This window comes from Narcine bancroftii, chromosome 3 (assembly GCF_036971445.1).
Source record: "Narcine bancroftii isolate sNarBan1 chromosome 3, sNarBan1.hap1, whole genome shotgun sequence".
NCBI classification, from domain to species: domain Eukaryota; kingdom Metazoa; phylum Chordata; class Chondrichthyes; order Torpediniformes; family Narcinidae; genus Narcine; species Narcine bancroftii.
This window is the reverse complement of record NC_091471.1, coordinates 282,734,141-282,756,025: the sequence shown is the minus strand read 5'-3', so window position 1 is coordinate 282,756,025 and position 21,885 is coordinate 282,734,141. Positions and strand designations below refer to the sequence as shown.

General features: G+C 42.2%; 1 protein-coding gene across 1 annotated transcript in view; it reads right to left on the bottom strand.

Moving 5' to 3' along the window:
* Positions 1-21,276, bottom strand: part of LOC138758860 (dual specificity mitogen-activated protein kinase kinase 3) — a 175,184-nt gene extending 153,908 nt beyond the window's left edge. Inside the window, exon 1 of the mRNA XM_069928359.1 lies at positions 21,021-21,276. Coding sequence (XP_069784460.1) covers positions 21,021-21,039 — 19 coding nt within the window. The 5' untranslated portion in view covers positions 21,040-21,276. The remainder of the gene's footprint in view (positions 1-21,020) is intronic.
* Positions 21,277-21,885: the final 609 nt, after the last annotated feature.

The following is a 21,885-nucleotide window of genomic DNA, read 5'->3' as shown; positions in this document are numbered from 1 at the left end:
GCATATCTTCACCAGTGAAGATCTCAAGGCCGATCCTACCAAAACCAAGGCCATAAACGATATGCTGGTATATGATGTAGCAGCGTTACAGAGGTTCCTTGGAATGGCAAACTATCTTGAAAAATTCCTTCCTAATGCTAGTGAGCTGACCGCACCACTCAGGCACCTCATGCACAAGGAGTGGGCTTGGGAAGATCATCAGTAGAAACCATCCGACTCTTTCAAACAACACATGATCAGCCCTCCAGTTCTTGCTTATTACGACATTAAAAGCCCAGTACTACTAACGTGTGATGCCTCACAGCATGGGTTAGGAGCAGCATGCCTCCAGGACAGTAAGCTGGTGGCATATGCATCCAAATCCTTAACAGACACTGAAACAAGATACGCCCAAATAGAGGAGTTGTTGTTGGCTGTGATGTTAGCATGCTCCAAAACCATCGAAACAGATCATCTTCCCCTAGTGACCATTATCCACAAGCCTATCCATGCCGGCAAGACTCCAGTGCATGGTGCTACAGCTGCAAAAATACAACTTCCAGCTAGTCCAAAAGGCAGGCAAGGAAATGCATTTGGCTGATGCCCTGTCGAGGGCCCCCAGTAAAAGCACAGTGCGATTGGCTGAAGAGGCAGATTCATCCGACGTGATGGCCATCTCCTTCATCCAGACTGGATGAACTCCGGACCCATACTGTTGAGGACAGCATTTTAGGAGCCCTAAAGGCTGGCCAGACAGCAAAGGGCCCTGCCAACAGCAATCCAACCATTCTTCCCATTCAGGGACAAACTGGCTATCGACAATAGCACTGTTATGAAAGGCCAAAGGCCACTCATTCCCAAGCGACTACAACCCACGTACATCACAATTCTCCATAAGGGTCACCCAGGCATTAAAGCAACAAAGCGCAGGGCCAGAGATGTCATTTTCTGGCCAGGGATGACTGAAGACATCATCGACCGTGTCCAGGGCTCTGCCGTGTGCAACAGCACCAAGCCCTACCAGGCCAAAGAAGCCCTGCAGCTCTACCCTGTACTGGACTTACCCTGGCCATGGACATTTTTGAGTGGAACCAGCAGCAGTACCTGGTGGTAGTCGACTCCTACTCCAGGTGGTTCAAGATTGATCTACTCAAGGAGACTACCATATCTACAGTTAAAACGAAGGTTAAGCGCCATTTTGTGGTGCACGGGGCCCTGCACATGGTACCATCGGACAACGGCACCCAATTTTCTAGCCAGAAATTCAGAGACTTCGTCACAGAGTGGCACTTGTAGCACATAATCAGCAGCCCCGACTGTCTCCAGTCCAATGGCCTGGCCAAAAGCGGTCCGCAGCGCCAAAGAGATAATGGAGAGATCACACTAGGACAAAACTCACGTGTTCCTGAACCTCCTCAACTTAAAGAATGTACCCAGAGATGATACACTGGGCTTGCCAGCACAACGGCTGATGTCACAGCAGCTTTGCATGACCACCCTGGTCACCAGAAAATTATTAACGCCCGTACTCATAAAGCCAGAATCTGTCCAGGCACAGCTCATCAATAGGAGATTGGCACAAAAGAGGTATTATGATACCAGCCGGTCTCTCTCTTCATTCCACCAGGGTCAGGTTGTATGGATGCAGACCCCGCAGGGATATGACTGCCCTGCAGTGGTGAAAAGTTGCGAAGAGCCATGGTCATAGCACGTCTCATCCGAGGGGAAGGAGTACTAGAGGAACTGATGCCACATCCTTCCGGTACGCGAGTTGCCCCCACTACTATCCAACTCAACCTACAAACCCGTTGACCTGGAGAGTTGCCCATGGGATAGAACACCTCAGAGATCACAAAAATCTGCTATAATCGTTCCAGATGATTAGAAAGGAACCCCTAGGGTGAGGAACAGCCTCCAGCTAAAGCAATAGAAACTGAGAACATTTATCCTGAGACCACAGTAGAGGAGAGTGCTCAGGAGAGTGCTGCAGCTCTCCATCTCATCCGATGGGCTGTATCGAACACAAACTGGTCATGTTTGCAGGCCCAACCCCAAGTACATGGGCTGACTGGCCTTTGCGCTAAGTATGAAAGGACTTTGGTGTCTGTGGATGGGAGTGTAAATAATCATTGCTACACGTTTTGAAACCTTTTTACTGCTGTTTTACTGTGTTGAATTTTTACTGCAGTTCGAGGACACGCGAGGGTCAACTAACAAAAGGGGATGTAGACAGCCACTACAATCAACTGTTCTTGCCCTGTAAGAATCGCATTCGGGTCGCCGTACTTGGGCCCAAGCATTGCGCAGGTGCAGGACCAGCAGTGGCGCATGCTAATTGAGTCGTGCTGGTCGGTAATAGGAACTCTTCCAGACTCTCCTGCAGGAAATGGTGTTTGTATTTTTTTTTAAATAAAGTTTTTGGTTGTTTTTAAACTATTGGCTTCAAGTCTCTTCATTGCAAAGCACAATTGCAAACAGCGACCAAAACTGCACACAATACTCCAAATTTGGCCACACCAATGTTTTATGCCACTTCACCATAGCATCCCAACTCCTATACTCAGTACTTTGATTTAGGAAGGCCAACATGCCAAAAACTCTCTCTACAACCCTATTAACCTGTGTTGCCACTTTCAGGGAATTATGTATCTATATTCCCAAATCCTTCTATTCTACCACCCTCCTCAATGTATCTCCTTGCAAAATGCAACACCTCACATTGGTCCACCATTCATCAGCCCATTTTTCCAGCTGGCCCAGATCCCTCTGCATGGTTTGATAGCCTTCCTTGCTGTCAAATCTTAGTGTCATCTGCAAATTTGCTGATCTAATCCACATTATCATCCAGATCATTGATAATAGATGACAAACAATAACTGTCCCACACCAATCCCTGAAGCACACCACTAATCACAGGACTCCAGTTTCAGAAGCAATTATCCACCACTCGCCTATGACTTCTCCCATGTAGCCAATGTCGAATCCAGTTGACTAACTTCCCATGAATACCTAGGGTGTGAACTTTTCTCACTAATCTCCCATGTGGGACCTTGTCAAAGCCCTTATACAAGTTCAGGTAGACAACATCCACAGCCTTTTCGTCAACTTTCCTGGTAAACTCCTTGAAAAACTCATCAGATTGGTTAAATGTGACCTCTCATGCACAAAGCCAAGATGACTATCCATAATCAGTCCTTGGCTATCCAAATACTTGTATATCCAATCTCAGAACATCTTCCAATAACTTACCTATCAGGCTCACTGGTCTATAACTTCCAGGATTATTTTTAGAGCCTTTTTTAAAAAAAATCTGAACAACGGGAGTTACCCTCCAATCTCCCGGCACCACACCGGTGGCTAAGGATATTTTCAATATTTCCGCCAGAGTCCCTGCAATTTCTACACTAAGCTCCTTCAAGGTCCAAGGGAATATCTTGTCAGGCCGCAGGGATTTATCCATTCTTATTTACTTTAAGACAACAAGCACTTCCTCCTCTTTAATCCAAATAGGTTCCATGACCTCACTGCTGGTTTTCCTTTTACTTCCTATGACTCTGTGACAGTTTCCAGAGGAAATAGTGATGCAAAAAAAAGACATTTCAGATCTTCCCCACCTTTTCTGGCTCTATCTTTGAAGGTCTTCCACTTACTTTGCACATCCTTGCCAAAAAACAATTTATTCTAAACCACACATTCTAGATCCTTTCTCATTTCCTTAAAATTGGCCTTTCTCCAATTTAGAATGTCAACCCGAGGCCCAGACCTATCCTTCTCCATAATTAACTTGAAACTAATGGCAATATGATCACTGGGCCCAAAATGTTCCCCTACACATACTATTTTTCACCTGTCCTGTCTCGTTCCCAAATATCATATCCAGTGTTGCATGCTCTCTGGTTGGTACCTCTATATATTGGTTTAGAAAACAATCCTGAACACATTTTACAAACTCTAAGCCATCCAACCCTTTTACAGTATGAGTCCCATTCAATATGTGGAAAGTTAAAATTTACCACTGTCACAACTTTCATGTTTTCTCCAGCTGTCTGCCATCTCTCTACAGATTTACTCCTCCAATTCTTGCTGACTTTTGAGTAGTCTATAATGCAATCCCATGAATGTGGTCATCCCTTTCCCATTCCTCACCTCCACCCATATAGCCTCAGTATATAAATCCACTCATCTGTCCTGAATGAACACAGTGCCAAATTATCCCTAACATGTAATGCGACTCCTACTCTCTCTCCCCACCCCCCCACCCCAGGTCTATTGTGACTAAAGCAATGGAACCCCAGAACATTGAGCTGTCAGTCCTGCCCCTCCTGCAACCAAGTTTCACTAATGACCACAATGACATAATTCCTTGTGCTAATCCACACTTTCCTACAATACTTTTTGCATTGAAAAATATGCACCTGAGAACACTGCCATCTCGTAGAACCCTGACTTCTGAAGTTATATGGAATATTCGCTTCATCTTTTCCCCTCCACTCCCCTATCTGGTTCTCTGGTTCCCATCCCCCTGCAAATCTTGTTTAAATCCTTCAGAGCAGCACAAGCAAAGCTTCCCTCAATGGTATTAGTCCCCTCCAGTTCCGATGCAAACCGTCTTGTTGGAATAGGTCCCACCTTCCCTGGAAGAGCCCAATGATCCAGAATCCTGAAGCCCTCCCTCCTGCACCATCTCTTTAGTCAAGTGTTAAGCTGCATTATCCTCCTATTTCTAACTTCACTAGCACGTGGTACGGGTAGTAATCCTGAGATCACAATCCGGGAGGTCCTGTCCTTCAACCTAGCATCTAACTCCCTGAACTCTCCTCGCAGGACCTCCTCACTCTTCCTACATGGACCATGACATCTGGCTGCTCACCCTCCCTCCTGAGAATGGCGTGAACTTGATCGGCGATATCTTGGACCTTGGCACCAGGGAGGCAATATACCATCTAGGATTCTTGATCTCTTCCACAGAACCTCTCATCTATTTCTCCCCCGCCCCCCCAAACTATGGAATTCCCCTGTCACTACAGCTCAGCTCTTCTCCTCCCTTCCCTTCTTAGCCACAAGGGCAGACTCCGTGCCAGAGACCTGACCTGCTTGGATGTCATGACTCCCTGATGTTCAGACTCCTCATTTACCTCCAACAAAAAAAACCCTGGCAAAAGATGGGATGCCATTATCTGCAGAGAAAGTAAAAAGGACTGAATTCATAGTATTTGTGATTTTTTTCTTTACAAGTCTTATTAAAAGCCACAACTCTGAATTTTCAGGTAATGATCATCATTCAAGCTATCCATAGCCATGACATGTTAAATAATGCCTAATTAATTCTCAACACAGGGAGGGGCAAGTCTCAAATAACCAAGAACTGCATGGAGCTCATAATCAACAGAAATTGTGAGCTATGTTGTTACCTGGCAACACAAGTGCGAGTAAAGCAGAATACAAGCGTCAGCAAAGAACATTTAAATGTTTACCTCTCAAGAAGCAAAGCTACTTTATGTTACTATTAAAGGCACAATTAAAAATACAGGAAGATTGAGTAGACGGCATTTCTCAAAGACCCTTTATTGAATATGTCAGTAAATGGTTCAGCTTCTGTTATATTGACCCTGTTACCTCTCTCCATGGTTTGTATTGAATTTTCTCATCCATGTCAGAGCAGTAAACTAATAGTTACAAATACTGATGGACAACATTTCAAAGCAAGAAAGCATCTTCTGCAGCCCAAGCATATTGTAATGCATTTTACAGTTGATTTCACCATTTTGATTTTGTCATTAATGTAAGGCAGGAAAAAAAGACAATTTGATGCAATGGCAAATTCACATATTGAAATTTTACCATTACCAGCACATAGTTTTTTTTTAAAAAGTAATGCAAATTGAGGGATGCATTCACTAGTATTTCAATAAGAGCTCTTTCACCCTCCCACCCCACCCCACAATAGACCACCAAGGATGTCAAACAGGGTCTCTGGATAGCATTGCTTCCAAAATATGGCACCCCTGACAATTATTCCTCAGTTCAGCAATGCAACAGTGGTCCATAACATCTGGTCTGAGTATTAGAAATCAAACTTCAAGCCAAAATAAAAACCAAGTGCGAAAAATACTCAGTAAGTCAGGCCACAAAGATGGGATAACAAAGAGTTAATGGCACAGGTTGCTGGTTCTCCTCCCACAGATGCCTCACTGCCTGCCAAGTACTTTCACCATTTACTGGTTTTAACATTATTTGTCCAGCCCATCTCTGTGAGCAGCAAAGCTCTGTGCCCTCTCTCCCTGATTGGGTGAGGACCTGTCAAATGAAACAATCATGTTGTTGGCAAGGCTTAGTGAAGCTCAGGGTTTATTTACCAAAAATAGCAAAGACCACCAATATTGGACCTTCAATGCAGATCACGACATGTGCCCAAACTTACTGAGTGACAAAAATCTTGAGAGCTGAATGTCAAGGTGCAAGATTCCTTCATTGTCATGTGATTTAACTTCCTCGGTTTGCCTTGTAAAGTCATGCAGAAACACTGCTGGTCCAACACCACCATAAGGACAAGAAAGAGTCTTTTCAGTGACATTCAGTGTCTGTGGATCCCGCCACCTCCAATGTCACTGCCTCCTATGCCCCCTTCCCCTCCCTAACCACATGACCTCCTGTTCATTCGAGCAGTGAACTAGAGCTCCCTCCTTGGCCCCTGGTTCCAAGCTCAGTCTAATTAATCGTGGGCACGCAACTCAGCCTCCTTCAAAGTTTTGCTGAACTGTACCAGCATGAATGTCCGAGAATCTCTGAATATTGCCCATTATTTGCAAATATCAAAAAAATTAAGTACAGTACAACTCCAATTATCCAAAACTGTCAGGACCAGGCCTATATTGGGAAGGGTTGTGGCTGCCATGTGACAGCACTGTCTCCTACCTAGTCAGAGGACACACCAACTGCCAATCAAGGTTTGGTTCTGCCCAACCCATTAGCAGACACCTTCCCATTGAACCATGTAAATTACCTGGACTGGACTCTCCAGCCTGTCTGTACTTGGTCTTGGACCATTGGCTGCTGTAATTGGATTAACCCTCCTGGCACCGAGCCATTGGCTCCTGCTAAACAAGCTGGCCTGGAACCACTAGCACTATAAAGGTGCTATGTGTTCTTTGTTCTCTCTTTGCCAGCTTGGGACCACCCTGCTTCACTAAAGGCCTAGAAATGTGGAAGGGTGTTGGAGAAACTGTTGTTAAGATGTGCACTGTTAAAAGGGTTAGGAGCATTTAATTAGTGTCCCTTGTGGCATAGAGAGCTGTGTCTGCACTAAGTCAAGGGATGGTGGGGCATTGTAGTGATTTTTCCTTTGGGTGGTGGTGTGTGTGTGTGTTTGTCCGTTTTTTCATGTTCTGTAAATAATCATTTCCAATCAAAACTGTCCTTGCATTTAAGACCTACCAAATCTTTTTCCTCACTCACAACAGGGCCTGTGTTGGATACAGCTTTTTTGCAAAACTGGTCATTTTTTAAAAAAACAGCCCAGTAGCAACAGCAAATCACTTGTATCAATATTTAAGCAACAAGAAGAAGGGAAGGCTTTTTAAGTATGAAATAATGTTTAATACTCATCAAAAATAATGCTGGCCACAACGCTGCCGCCAATCCCCGACATGTCCCCACCACTGCCGCTGATCCCTGGGGAGGCTTTCTGGGCCCATGAAACACTCACTGGCAAGTCAGCGGGCTCCTGTCTTCCCGGTCACCAGAGCACCCGACGCCCAAGTCCCGACTATGAATCCTCTCCTAAGCCTACCTCACACACCCACTGGGGAGTCCGGTGTGTGTGTGCAGTAGTCGGCCGAGGGGAGAGTTCAAAGTCAGCCGAGGGAGGGAGGGAAAGGAACACCACTGAGCCCGAGGTCCCGCTCCTGCCCGGGAGGCCACTCTTCTTGATGACACCGGGACAAGGGATTCTTTCGACCGCTTGCAGTTGGGAAACAGCAGCAAGCAGTTTGAAAGGGAGAGTTGGGAGAAAAAAGTCAATAGGGAAAGGTGAAGAAGAAATGGAAAGAGGGAGGGGAGTGAGTTACCTGAAATGTGGACAATCATTGTTCTACTTTCATGTAGAATGAATTTTTTTTCCCCAACCTGTGAAGCCAGTTTGGCTCCCAAAAAAAATTGGATAAATGAGGATTTTAGAGAATTGGAGTTGTACTGTATTAGAAATCTTATTTTAAAAAAATACTTCAAATGAGTAGTAAAAAATACAGAAATGCTGGAGGAACTCAGCAGGTCTCGCAGCGTCTGTGGGAGGTAAATTTCAGGACATTTCAGTCCTGACCCTTCTTCAAGATTCAAGTGAAAAGCAGACAGGTGCCCAAATTAAAAGGCTGGGGAGAAGGCATTTCTGTGTTTTTGTCGACAATCACAGTGCCTGCAAACTTTTGTGTTTCGCTCCATTCAGTTGCTCCACTACGAAATCTCTTCAAAGGATGCCTACTTCTATAACCAGGATCCATTTTAGATCCTTTCTCTCCAACCTTTTAATTCAGGTGCCTGTCTGCTCTTTACCTTGAAGAAGGTCTCAGGCCCAAAAGATCAGTTATATATCTTTACCTTCTATGCACACAGCAAGATATAATGAGTTTCTCCATCATTTTTCAATACAATCACAGCATCTGCAGACTTTCATGTTTCACAAAACTTCAAATGGATACATTCACTTCAGTTAACTTAATTCATTAAAAATTGTGTAAACAATCTCCATTTGTTGGATCTTTCATGCTCCAACAAATTGGACTGAGTTAAATCTGCCCCAAATTTAACCTGGCACAGGTTTGGCAGTCAACTGCTGCCAAATTACAGGAAGCTGGTGCTCTCCTTTCTGAGATCTGTGAGGAGAAACTTTGAAGTATAGTCAAAATAATAGTGGCAAAGTTCTGGGTTCCCCATTCAGATTGACAACCTGGCCGCCTTCAACAAAGTTCCGACTAACTAGCCCAGCATTGCCATGTGGATTAAGCACACGAGTGCCTGGAATGGAACTTGATCTCTTTCTCCTCCAAACCCAACAATAAATTGGGTGTAAAATTCCTAAGTGCTCACAAAGGCATGTCGAAACCACATTGCAAAGAGGTTGTAGCAGCTTTGTCCTCAAATCCTGGTAACAATATGCAGCCATGCACGGAGTTGCACAAGTCATGTCCCATTACTTTCTCCTCATATTTCAACCACTAAAGTGGGGAAAAACAGGTGGTGAGCAGATGACGAAGGGGCAAGACAGCCTCAAGGTAGGAGGCGAAGTCAGCCCTGGAGGTTGCTAGGAATGGCGGGGGGGGGGGGGGGGGGGGTGGGTGGGTGCTGTTCTGACACCAGGTGATCAAGTGGTGGTGGGGAAGGGACATTTGGAGTAAAAAGATGGAATTGCTCGAGGATGAATGGTACTTAGATGCGCAATCTGGATACCAGTCAACATAACCAACAAGTACTAAGTGGAGGGTAAAAATAAAAGCAAACATCAAGAATGGAAAAAAAAATTTAGACTCCTTGCAGGGCATCAAAAGGCCTTTCCATTTTAATGTTAGCTGTGTGCTGCTTTCCATGGATCTATCTGACCCACTGAGCTTCTCCAGTACTTTGTAGATGGTGGAAGATTAAAGTGACAGGCAGACTTCGTGTTTACCTTCTTTTAGGCAGCTCTTTATCTGAAGACATAGCATTCATTAAAATGGGTGAAAGACTGGAATAAAAGGAGTACAATCTCATTGCTGCTACAGGGACAAAAACGTAGAGTTGGGATGTCTCGACTTTCAGAGCAGGTAGGCAAAATGGAGAAGGTTCAGTAGACCAGATTCTGAAAAAAAGGGATCAAATCAGTGAAGAAGCAGCTACAACTCAGAAAAATCAACTAGAACCCACTTGATTGGAGCCTAGAAAGTGCACGAGGCAGAAAATACTGTTGGAAGAAAAAGCAGAAAACTCTGCAAGTAAATTAGGCAGCATTACGAGGGAGAGGAATCGTCAGCTTTCAAGTCAAGGCCTCTTTGTCACAGCAAAGAAGTGGGAAAAAAAACAGCTGCACAGAGGGAGACGAGGAAGAGAAAATGCCCGCCATAAATACAGGTTGCCAAATACCAAAACTAAATAAGGGAATTAAAATATGCAAATAAAGGTTAAAAAAAAATCACCATTATGGGGATATTTTATTTATTAACTGACAAGTCATTACTGCAATGATGGAAACAAGAAATTAAAGAGTAATTAAAAGACCAGAATGATTGAAAGTGACCGCTCAACCTGAACCCCAAGACAAATACCATTCCAACTCCATCTTCACATTCACCAATAGTACACAGTTATAGGCCAGGTATCCAATAATGATGAAACAGATCACAGGAGATTAAAAGACTTTCGGAAAGGTGACAATTAACAATTTTTTCAATGTCAATAAGACAAAGGAGATAATCAGTGACCAGGAGAGCGGCCAAGTCCACAAATGTCCACATCAACGGCGTTGAAGTGGAAAGAATTGGAGAGCTTCGTGTTCTTAGAAATAAACATTGCCAATGACCTGACCTAGATCATTCTCCAGAAGCCCATCGACTCATGTGAGCCATTCAACTTTTAAGTCCTGCGCTAGCCTGCTGCCATGGTCACCTGCCCTGTAGGATCTTCTTCCAGGCTTCTCCCTCTTGGTGGGGTGGGGGCAGAGAGGGGAGGATGGTGTTTTCTAGTGCTCTGTGCCAGTCTCTGCTGATCCCTCAGAACCTGCAATCCCCTGCAGTCTGCAGCCAAGCATCTTGAGCATGGACTTCAATGGTTTTGCTGATGTTAAAAAACATTGGCCCACTTCTACAGGCTATTTAAAACCTGTACGGAGCTATCGGTACAACATCTGTGCTTTCTGGTCCGCATTACAACAGTTCTAGCACATTTTAGATGTTAAACCCCACATTGCTGCTATTTTCATGCCTTTGCTTGCTACTAATCTTTTTTTCCATGTATCTCTGTAAATTGTACACTTGTTCTTCTATTTTGTACAGCTGCATGAAGGTTAGAATTAACCTGTTAGACTGCTTGCCACAAGAACACTCTTATGTGACAAATAAACTTACACTCAAGATCTTAAATCTGGGCAAAGAGCACTCCATGTTGGCTATGACAGACTGGGAATCAACATTCAAAAGTCTGATGGCAAGCCAGGAATAGTCAAGTTAGAAATAATTAATGTACAATATTTTGAGGTTCAAACAAGTGGTCAAGCTGCAGCTACCAAGAGCAGATCACATTGTCAAGGAACAGACTTGTAACATTGCCAGAAAAGCAGCTGAAGGATTGGAAGGACACCAGAATTCAGGAAGGACTAAAGCACTTGGAAGGTAAAGTAGAATACAAGAGAAAGTTGGCAACAAACAAAAACATATTGCGAATATACACATGAAAGAAATCACACTAATAGTATATACATGAAGATATAATCCAAAATAAATGAATATTTTGGCATCATTTGGTTTACAAGAGACCCAAAGTTACAAGTACCTTTCACCCATCTCACAGTCTGTTGGAAGAAACCATTTCCCAGGCCTGATTTTGATGCTCTTGTACCGTATCTGACACTTCTCTTCCTTTTCTGGATTTCCCTCTCAGGAGACAAAATCTACTGACAATTACTATAAACTGCAAACTCCCACAGCAAACTAGGCTACACCTCATCACACCTGGTCTCTTGTGAGGATGCCAACGCTTTCTCTCGGTTCCTCAGTCTACGTTGCATCTCCTCTAAGGAGGAGGCCTTCCATTCCAGAACATCTGAAATTTTCTCCTTCATAAATATGGCTTTGCTTCTGCTTCACATTTCCAACAATTCTCATAATTCTGCTCTCATCCCAAATACAACAGAAAATTCTCCTCCCCCACCCCACCACAGTCCTCACCTTTCACCCTGCTAACCTCCGCAACAGGCAAGTTATCCTTCATTTCCATCAGCTGCAATAGGATCTCACCACCATCTTCCCCTTCCTCATTCTGCATGGTCCAACTTTCCACCTCTTCCTGATCCCTTCAACCCTCACCGATCCCTGAAACTTTCCCCTGCAGCTGCAAGAGGTGCAGCACTTGCTCCCACACCACCTCCCTCACCAACGTTTAGGGACTCAAACAGCCCCTCCAAATGAGGCAGATTCACCTCCACCGTTCACATGAACACAAAGAGCATTTTTGCCCAGAGTAGGGGAAATTGATAACCAGGGGACATAGAACATGAGGGGGAAAGATTTAACAGGAAACTGAGGGATGATGTATATATTTTTACGCACACACACTGACACAGGGAGGAGTGTATGGAATGGGCTGCCAGAGGAGGAAGTTGACAAACTGGACAGATCCATGGATAGGGTGGGTTTAGAGGGATACGAGTCAAATGCAGGCAGGTGGGACTAGAGTGGGTAGGACATTTTGGATGGTGTGTGTGTTGGGCTGAAGGGCCCGTTTCCACCCTGTGTGACCCCAAGCTGCCAAGAGAAGTGGTAGAAACAGGAACAATTACAGCGTTTGAAAGACATCTATACAGGTGGATGGATAGGAAATGTCAAGAGGGTTATGGACCAATGCAGACAAAGGTAAGAAACTTGAATGAGTTGGGTTGAAGGGCCTGTTATCCATACTATTTAACTCTACAGAAAGGTTAATTCATGGCAATTGGGGGGGGGAAAAACCCACAGATGGTGGAAATATTAAAATACTGGAAACCCAACAGGTGGTGAGAGAAACAGTTACATTTCAGGTCAAAGAATCAGAACTTATTTGGTATAATTATTGTTACTTTTTCCAGAGTATTCTCCCCCCTCCAAAAAATTTGATTTTTCTCCCTACAACTGAGAGATTATAGTAACTCTCAGTAGATTTTGTCTCTTGAGAGGGAAATCCAGAAAAGGAAGAGAAGTGTCAGAGCATCAAAATCAGGACTGGCAAATGGTTTCTTCCAGCAGACTGTGAGATGGGTGAAAGGTACCTGTAACTTTGGGTCTCTTGTAAACCAAATGATGCCAAAATATTCATGTATTTTGCATTACATCTTCATATATATACTGTTAGTGTGATTTATTTCTGTTCAAATATTTTGCCAACTATTTTTTTGAAAAAAAAAGCAAAAAAGTCTTTCAACATGAACATTTCCACCTAGCAAAGATGCAGACATGCCGGTTGTCAGTCAAATGTCAGATAGCAACCTAACTTTATAAAAGAGGGAGAGGACTTAAAAATCTAGGCATTTGAAACATTCTGCAAGTATATTAGGAGAGAGAAACAGTTAATATTTCAAGTCGATGACCTTTTATATGGTTAAAAACACCTACGGACAATCCAAACATTCCACGAGTGAACAGGAAACACCCAATCAAATACCTTATCAAGGTTCAAACTTGTGGTACTTTTTTTTGTAACCATGAGTCACACACTCCACTCAGGAATATTATACATTATATGACTCACAACCTTGGTGACAGCATAGCCACTCAAAAAAAAAGCATGTAGCAACAGGATACAAGCAGCCTCCAGGATGATCCAACTGAAAGACATTTCCTCCCATCCAACAATTTACAATATGCCCAAGATAAGGAATCAAGTGACTTGTAGCTCTGGGTCAAGGTTTCGACAGCATGTCCAGAACTTAAATCCAAGCTTCAATCCTGTAATGGACTGTACGGATGCATTTTTTTTATCCAGCGTTGAACAGGAATACCTCTGGTTTAAAACAAAGACCCGACCTATAACCCTGCGTACAGGCACCGAACCACTCTGGTTTCTGAGCAATCACACTGCGCACAGGGAGTGAAGCACCTCAGCCCTTTCTTGCACTTGACGCCAGTGCTGAGGGATGAGGTCTCTGAGCCCTAACAGTGCACACAGACCTTATACACATGACTATCCAAAAGCTCGATGTTCAGGCAGCAAACCTAAACTGAATATAATCATATAACCGTTTACAGCACGGAAACAGGCCATGTCGGCCCTCAAGTCCGTACCGGTTCAATTGAACAACTCCACGTCTGCAGCAAGATTCCGGAATGAGCAAAATCTTCACTTTGTTTGACATCACATTGCCCACACCTTCCCTTTCTCACTTCACTTCCATTCAAATTGGTTTTGTTCAGCACCATATGGTATACATTTTAGCTTGGGATAAGATTCTGGCTGTAATTGATTCTTAAATTTTATGGGCTAAATCTTCCTTCTCATTGGATAGTGACAAGAGTGAACGTTCATAGTTCTGAGTGATCCTCCTATGAAACCATCCAGATTTCCTCGATTAAATCTTTTAAACCCTTTGGAAGCCTTTCAAATTGATCATCTCCCTTCACTGGTTGATCACTTCTAGATGAGAATGTTGTTCAATGCAGTCTCATCAGAAGAAGAAAGAGAAATGTTGAAGTAAAAACAAAGCTGGAGAAACACAGCAGGTCGAAACAAGACTCAGTGTGGAGCTTAAAATATGTATCCGTATGCAATACTTATATGCGTACTGTGAGGTGCATTGATTGGACTTGCTGCAACACCTGATTCAGAGTAAAGCATCTTATACGGGTCTGGGTGGGATATTTTGGCCCGCATGGGCAAGTCAGATCGAAGGTCCTTTTTCCACACTGCTAGTATCAATCTGGTTGCTGGACCAACAGCATTTTATACATTACATCAGCATCGAAGTGATCTTCCTCTGCTCAAGCTGTATTACACTACAGTCTTGAACTCTATATTTAAGTCTAAATGCACATCGACATTTACTCTCTGATGTGTTCATTTTTTTTCTTAAAACTGTTTTATTCAGTAACTACCTCCTACAGACCTTTTTTTTTTAAATTTTTTATTTTTCACACCATAAATCACAATAGCCATGATATACACTTTTTCTTTTCCACACATTTACAGTGACTTTTTCTCCCTCCCCCCTCCCTCCTCCCAAGCCACCCCCCCACTCCCCCCCCTCTCATCCATTTTAGGTATACAATCTAGGTTGCATTAATTCAGTTAGACAATGTTGTCATTCAACAAAAATACACCAGAAATTCTACTGAGTCCATTCTTTTCTTTTCTTCTCCTTCCATCAACTTAGGTAATGTTTGTTCCCGGTAGGTTTTCGCTATTGTATTTAATGTAAGGCTCCCATACTTGTTCGAATATTTCAATATTATTTCTTAAACTATATGTTATTTTTTCTAATGGAATACATTTATTCATTTCTATATACCATTGTTGTATTTTCAAATTATCTTCCAATTTCCAGGTTGACATAATACATTTTTTTGCTACGGCTAGGGCTATCTTGACAAATCTTTTTTGTGCATCTTCCAAGTCAATTCCAAATTCTTTATTTTTTATGTTACTTAGGAGAAAGATCTCTGGATTCTTTGGTATATAGTTTTCTGTTATTTTATTTAATATCTGATTGAGATCATCCCAAAATTTTTCTACTCTCTCACATGTCCAGATTGCATGAATTGTTGTTCCCCTTTCTTTTTTACATCGAAAACATCTATCAGATACTGTTGGGTCCCATTTATTTAACTTTTGCGGTGTAATGTATAGTCTGTGTAACCAATTATATTGTATCATACGCAGCCTCGTATTTATTGTATTTCTCATCGTTCCAGAGCATAACTTCTCCCATGTTTCCTTTTTTATCTTTATATTTAAATCTTGTTCCCATTTTTGTTTAGTTTTACCATTTGTTTCCTCATTCTCCTTTTCTTGCAGTTTAATATACATATTTTTTATAAATCTTTTGATTAACATTGTATCTGTAATCACATATTCAAGGTTACTTCCCTCTGGTAAACTCAAGTTGCTTCCTAATTTATCTTTCAAGTAGGATCTCAGTTGGTAATATGCCAGCGCTGTATCTCCAGTTATATTGTACTTATCTCTCATTTGTTCAAAGGATAAGAATCTACTTCCTGAAAAACAATTTTCTATTCTTTTAATCCCTTTTTTTTCCCATTTTCTAAAGGCAAGGTTGTCTATTGTAAAAGGGAGTAGCTTATTTTGCGTCAATATTAGTTTTGGTATTTGGTAATTTATTTTATTTCTTTCTACATGAATCTTCTTCCATATATTGAGGAGATGGTGTAATACTGGAGAAGTTCTATGTTGTACCAATTTTTCGTCCCATTTATATAATATGTGTTCAGGTATCTTTTCCCCTATTTTATCTAATTCTAGTCTCGTCCAGTCTGGTTTTTCCCTTGTTTGATAAAAATCTGATAGGTACCTTAATTGTGCGGCTCTATAATAATTTTTGAAGTTTGGCAATTGTAAGCCTCCTTGTTTATACCATTCTGTTAATTTATCTAGTGCTATCCTCGGTTTCCCCCCTCTCCATAAAAATCTCCTTATTATTTTCTTTAACTCTTTGAAGAATTTTTCTGTCAGTTGTATTGGCAATGCCTGAAATAAGTATAGTATCCTTGGAAAAATGTTCATTTTAATACAGTTTATCCTTCCTATCAGTGTTAGTGGTAGCTCTTTCCAATGCTCTAAATCGTCCTGTAATTTTTTCATTAGTGGATTGTAATTGAGTTTATATAATTGGCCTAGATTTTTGTTTATTTGCACACCTAGGTATCTTATTGCCTGCGTTTGCCATCTGAATGGGGATTCCTCCTTAAATTTTGAGAAATCCGCGTTATTCATAGGCATTGCTTCACTTTTATTTACGTTTATCTTGTATCCCGACACTTCTCCATATTCCTTCAATTTCTTATATAGTTCTTTTATTGATAGTTCTGGTTCTGTTAAGTACACTATCACATCATCCGCAAACAGACTGATTTTATATTCCCTGTCTTTTATTTTTATTCCTTTTATATTATTATCTCTTCTTATCGATTCTGCTAGTGGTTCTATAGCTAGCGCAAACAATAATGGTGATAGTGGGCATTCCTGCCGCGTTGACCTGCTTAAGTTAAATTGCTTTGATACATGTCCATTTACTGTCACTTTCGCTAACGGTCCCTTATATAATGCTTTAATCCAATTAATATACTTCTCCGGTAAACTGAATTTTTGCAATACTTTGAACAAGTAATTCCATTCTACTCTGTCGAAGGCCTTCTCTGCGTCTAAAGCAACTGCTACTGCCGGTGCTTTATTTCCTTCTACTGCATGAATTAAGTTAATAAATTTACAAATATTGTCTGTTGTGCGTCTTTTTTTGATAAATCCAGTTTGGTCTAAATTTACCATTTTCGGTACCTGTTCTGCTAATCTGTTCGCTAATAGTTTAGCTATTATCTTATAATCTGTGTTTAGCAGAGATATTGGTCTATATGACGCTGGTGAGAGTGGATCTTTCCCTTGTTTTAGTATCACTGTAATTATTGCTGTTTTACATGAATCTGGTAAGTTTTGTGTCTCATCAATCTGGTTGATTACATCCAGGAGGGGCGGTATTATTAGGTCTTTAAATGTTTTGTAGAATTCTATTGGGAGTCCATCCTCTCCTGGTGTCTTATTATTTGGTAAATTTTTTATTATCTCTTGTATTTCTACTGTTCCAAATGGTTCTGTTAATTTATTTTGTTCCTCTATTTGTAGTTTTGGTAGTTCAATTTTAGTCAAAAATTCATCTATTTTCCCTTCTTTCCCTTCGTTTTCGGTTCGGTATAATTGTTCATAGAATTCTCTGAAGTTTTCCTTAATTTCTTTTGGATTATATGTAATTTGTTTGTCTTTTTTCCTTGTTGCCAATACCATTTTCTTAGTTTGCTCTGTCTTAAGCTGCCATGCTAAGATTTTGTGTGTTTTTTCACCTAGTTCATAATATTTCTGTTTTGTCTTCATTATATTCTTCTCTACCTTATATGTTTGTAATGTTTCATATTTTATTTTTTTATCCGCCAATTCTCTTCTTTTGGTTGTATCTTCCTTTATTGCTAATTTTTTTTCTATGTTTATTATTTCCCTTTCCAACTGCTCTGTTTCCTGATTATAGTCCTTCTTCATCTTGGTTGCATAACTTATTATTTGCCCTCTAATGAATGCTTTCATTGCGTCCCATAGTATAAACTTATCTTCCACTGATTCTGTATTTACTTCAAAGTACATTTTTAATTGTTTTTCAATAAATTCTCTAAAATCCTGTCTTTTAAGTAGCATGGGGTTTAATCTCCATCTATACATTCTTGGAGGGATGTCCTCTAGCTCTATTGCCAATAACAGGGGTGAGTGGTCCGATAATAGTCTAGCTTTATATTCCGTTTTCCTAACTCCCTTGAATGTGGGCTGATAACAGGAATAGGTCTATCCTTGAGTATGTTTTATGTCTAGTCGAGTAGTGTGAGTATTCCTTTTCTTTTGGGTTTTGTTTCCTCCATATGTCCACAAGTTTCATTTCTTGCATTGATTTAATTATAAATTTGGTTACTTTGTTCTTCCTGTTAATTTTTTTCCCCGTTTTATCCATATTTGGATCCAAATTCAGATTGAAATCCCCTCCTATTAGTATGTTCCCTTGCGTATTAGCTACCTTCAAAAAGATATCTTGCATAAACTTTTGATCTTCTTCGTTAGGTGAATATATATTAAGTAGATTCCAAAGCTCTGAATATATCTGACATTTTATCATAACATATCTCCCTGCTGGATCTATTATTTCCTCTTCTATTTTAAATGGCACATTTTTGCTAATTAATATAGCCACTCCTCTTGCTTTTGAATTATACGATGCTGCTGTTACATGTCCTACCCAATCTCTCTTTAATTTCTTGTGCTCCAATTCAGTTAAGTGTGTTTCTTGGACAAATGCTATATCTATTTTTTCCTTTTTCAGTAAATTTAGTAGTTTCTTCCTTTTAATTTGGTTATGTATTCCATTAATATTTAGAGTCATATAGTTCAGCGTAGCCATTTTATATTTTGTTTATCTTCTCTTTCCGTTTTTCCATCATTACCTTTCCTCCTTTTCCATTTCTGTTTTCTTATTTTCAACTCTTTACCAGACAACATTCCTACAACATCCAACATTTTCCTTATTCTCCTATTTCTATCTTCTTTATCCCCAATCTCCCCTTCCCCTCCTGAGTTGCCCTTTATCCCTTGTCGGACAACCACATCTCCCCTCTCCATTTGGATTTGCGAATCCACTCGCAAGCGTCAACTGATTTTGCAGTGACCGCTCTTTTCCCCCACCCAGCCCCCCCCAGAAAAGATTTCGCTTTTTATATGTCACAAAGGTCACTCTTTTAATTCCCTCCTTATTCTCTCTATTCCATTACCTTCCCTTATTAATTCTTGTCTATACTCTCTATGTTTTCCTCTAATTACAGATACTTTCACATATGCCCATTGTCTCTATTCACTCTTATACCTCTTTACCCGCATACATATCAATCGTGGTCATTTTTACCCTCCTTACCCGTCTTCATCCCTCAGTCTATTTTTGTCTTTACCCACATACATATCAATCGTGATAATTTTTGCTCTCATTACCCGTCTTCATCCCTCAGTCTATTTTTGTAATTGTTCTGCAAATTTTCGTGCTTCTTCTGGATCTGAGAATAGTCTGTTTTGTTGTCCTGGAATAAATATTTTCAATACCGCAGGATGCTTCAGTGTAAATTTATATCCTTTCTTCCATAAAATCGCTTTTGCTGCATTGAACTCTTTTCTCTTCTTTAGGAGTTCAAAGCTTATATCTGGATAAATGAAGATTTTTTGCCCTTTATACTCCAGTGGTTTGTTGCCCTCTCTTACTTTTTCCATTGTCTTCTCCAGTACCTTTTCTCTTGTAGTATATCTTAGGAATTTTACTACAATAGATCTTGGTTTTTGTTGTGGTTGTGGTTTAGGGGCCAATGCTCTATGTGCCCTTTCTATTTCCATTTCTTGCTGTAGTTCTGGACATCCTAGGGCCTTAGGGATCCATTCTTTTATAAACTCCCTCATATTCTTGCCTTCTTCATCTTCCTTAAGGCCCACTATCTTTATGTTATTTCTTCTGTTATAATTTTCCATTATATCTATTTTTTGGGCTAGTAATTCTTGTGTCTCTTTAGTTTTTTTATTAGATTCCTCCAATTTCTTTTTTAAGTCTTCTACCTCCATTTCTGCTGCTATTGCCCGTTCTTCCATCTTGTCCATTTTTTTCCCCATTTCTGTTAAGGTCATATCCATTTTATTTATTTTCTTTTCTGTGTTGTTTATTCTTCTTCTTAAATCATTGAATTCCTGTGTTTGCCATTCTTTAAATGACTCCATGTATCCTCTAACAAGAGCAAGTATATCCTTTACCTTGCCTTTCCCTTTATCTATTTCACTGTATTCTTCCTCTTCTTCTTCCTCTAGGTTGGCCATCTGTTGTTTCTTTGCTGCCCTTTCCTCCTCTTCTTTCTTGTTTCCATTGTCTTCTGTGGTCTCTTCTTGCTGCAGGTGTTCTGCAGCTGTCGTTGCCGGCTGTGGAGATCGACTCCCCAGCTGGTCCCCCCTCCCGTCGGTGTGTTTTTTTTTCATGCGCGGTTGCGCACTTTTACTCGGCTCTGTGAGCCATTGTTGTAGTTCTTTTTCTACCGACCTGAGGTAGTGGGGTCTTCTCTCCACAGCGGGCCTCTTCGGACAGGTAAGGCCTTCACCTTTTTCCTCCGTTGTCTTCTCTTCCTCTCTTCTTTCCGTTGATTTTGATTTTTCTCCTTTTGTCTCCATCTTCTTTCCACCTTTATACTCACTTTTCTTTAACTTGTATTTCTGTGCCTTTGTATTTTCTCTTGTTTTTCCCGACTTTTCTGGAGAGGGCTGGAGTTCACCGTCCGGCCACTACTCCATCACGTGACTCCTCCCCCAGACCTTTATGTAATAGTGAATCAATGAAACCAACTGAGGCCACAGGCAGGCAGTTACTTATAGTAATACTAGCAAATCTCACAATACACATAATATGTATTCATATTTTAACTCTACACTGAAGAGTATGGTTTAGAAAACAAGGATAAAAGGCATCTAGAAATAACTTTTAATAAATAATACCATCATAAATACAACCGAGTAAAGTAGAATCAACAGCCTGACAGCTTCAAACTTACCTTTGGAAAGAGACATCATGAGTGCTGCGAGATTCAACTGTCAGTGCAAGGGATCATGAGTGTGAGTTGTTCTGTGCACACACAGCAGCTGCGTGGGCAAGGGTGCTCTGGGCACAGGCACCAGGCTGAGCAAGGGAGTTTCTGCAGGCAGGGGGAGAGAGGTGATGGTGCTGGGCACACAGGTTGGGTGAGAGAGGGTGTTGTGTTGGGCACACTACAGGCAGGGGAGGGAGGGGGTTGCGCTGGGCACAGCAGGCAGGGGAGGGAGGGGGTTGCGCTGGGCACAGCAGGCAGGGGAGGGAGGGGGTTGCGCTGGGCACAGCAGGCAGGGGAGGGAGGGGGTTGCGCTGGGCACAGCAGGCAGGGGAGGGAGGGGGTTGCGCTGGGCACAGCAGGCAGGGGAGGGAGGGGGTTGCGCTGGGCACAGCAGGCAGGGGAGGGAGGGGGTTGCACTGGGCACAGCAGGCAGGGGAGGGAGGGGGTTGCGTGGGCACAGCAGGCAGGGGAGGGAGGGGGTTGCGCTGGGCACAGCAGGCAGGGGAGGGAGGGGGTTGCGCTGGGCACAGCAGGCAGGGGAGGGAGGGGGTTGCGCTGGGCACAGCAGGCAGGGGAGGGAGGGGGTGGCGCTGGGCAGGCAGCAGGCAGGGGGAGGGAGGGGATGGTGCTGGACACCCACTGCGGGCAGGGGGGAGGCGGGAGGGAGGTAGAGTCACCACTGAGGCTGCCTCTCTGCCACTGTGGGCCGGGGCGTCAATGCGGACCGCAGACAGCCGTCACGCAGCGGGAGAGACCCCCTTCACTCAAGTCCAAAAGGCCGGACGCTGACCCGTCCGCTCGGGACGGCTGTCCCGGCCCCCTATCCGGA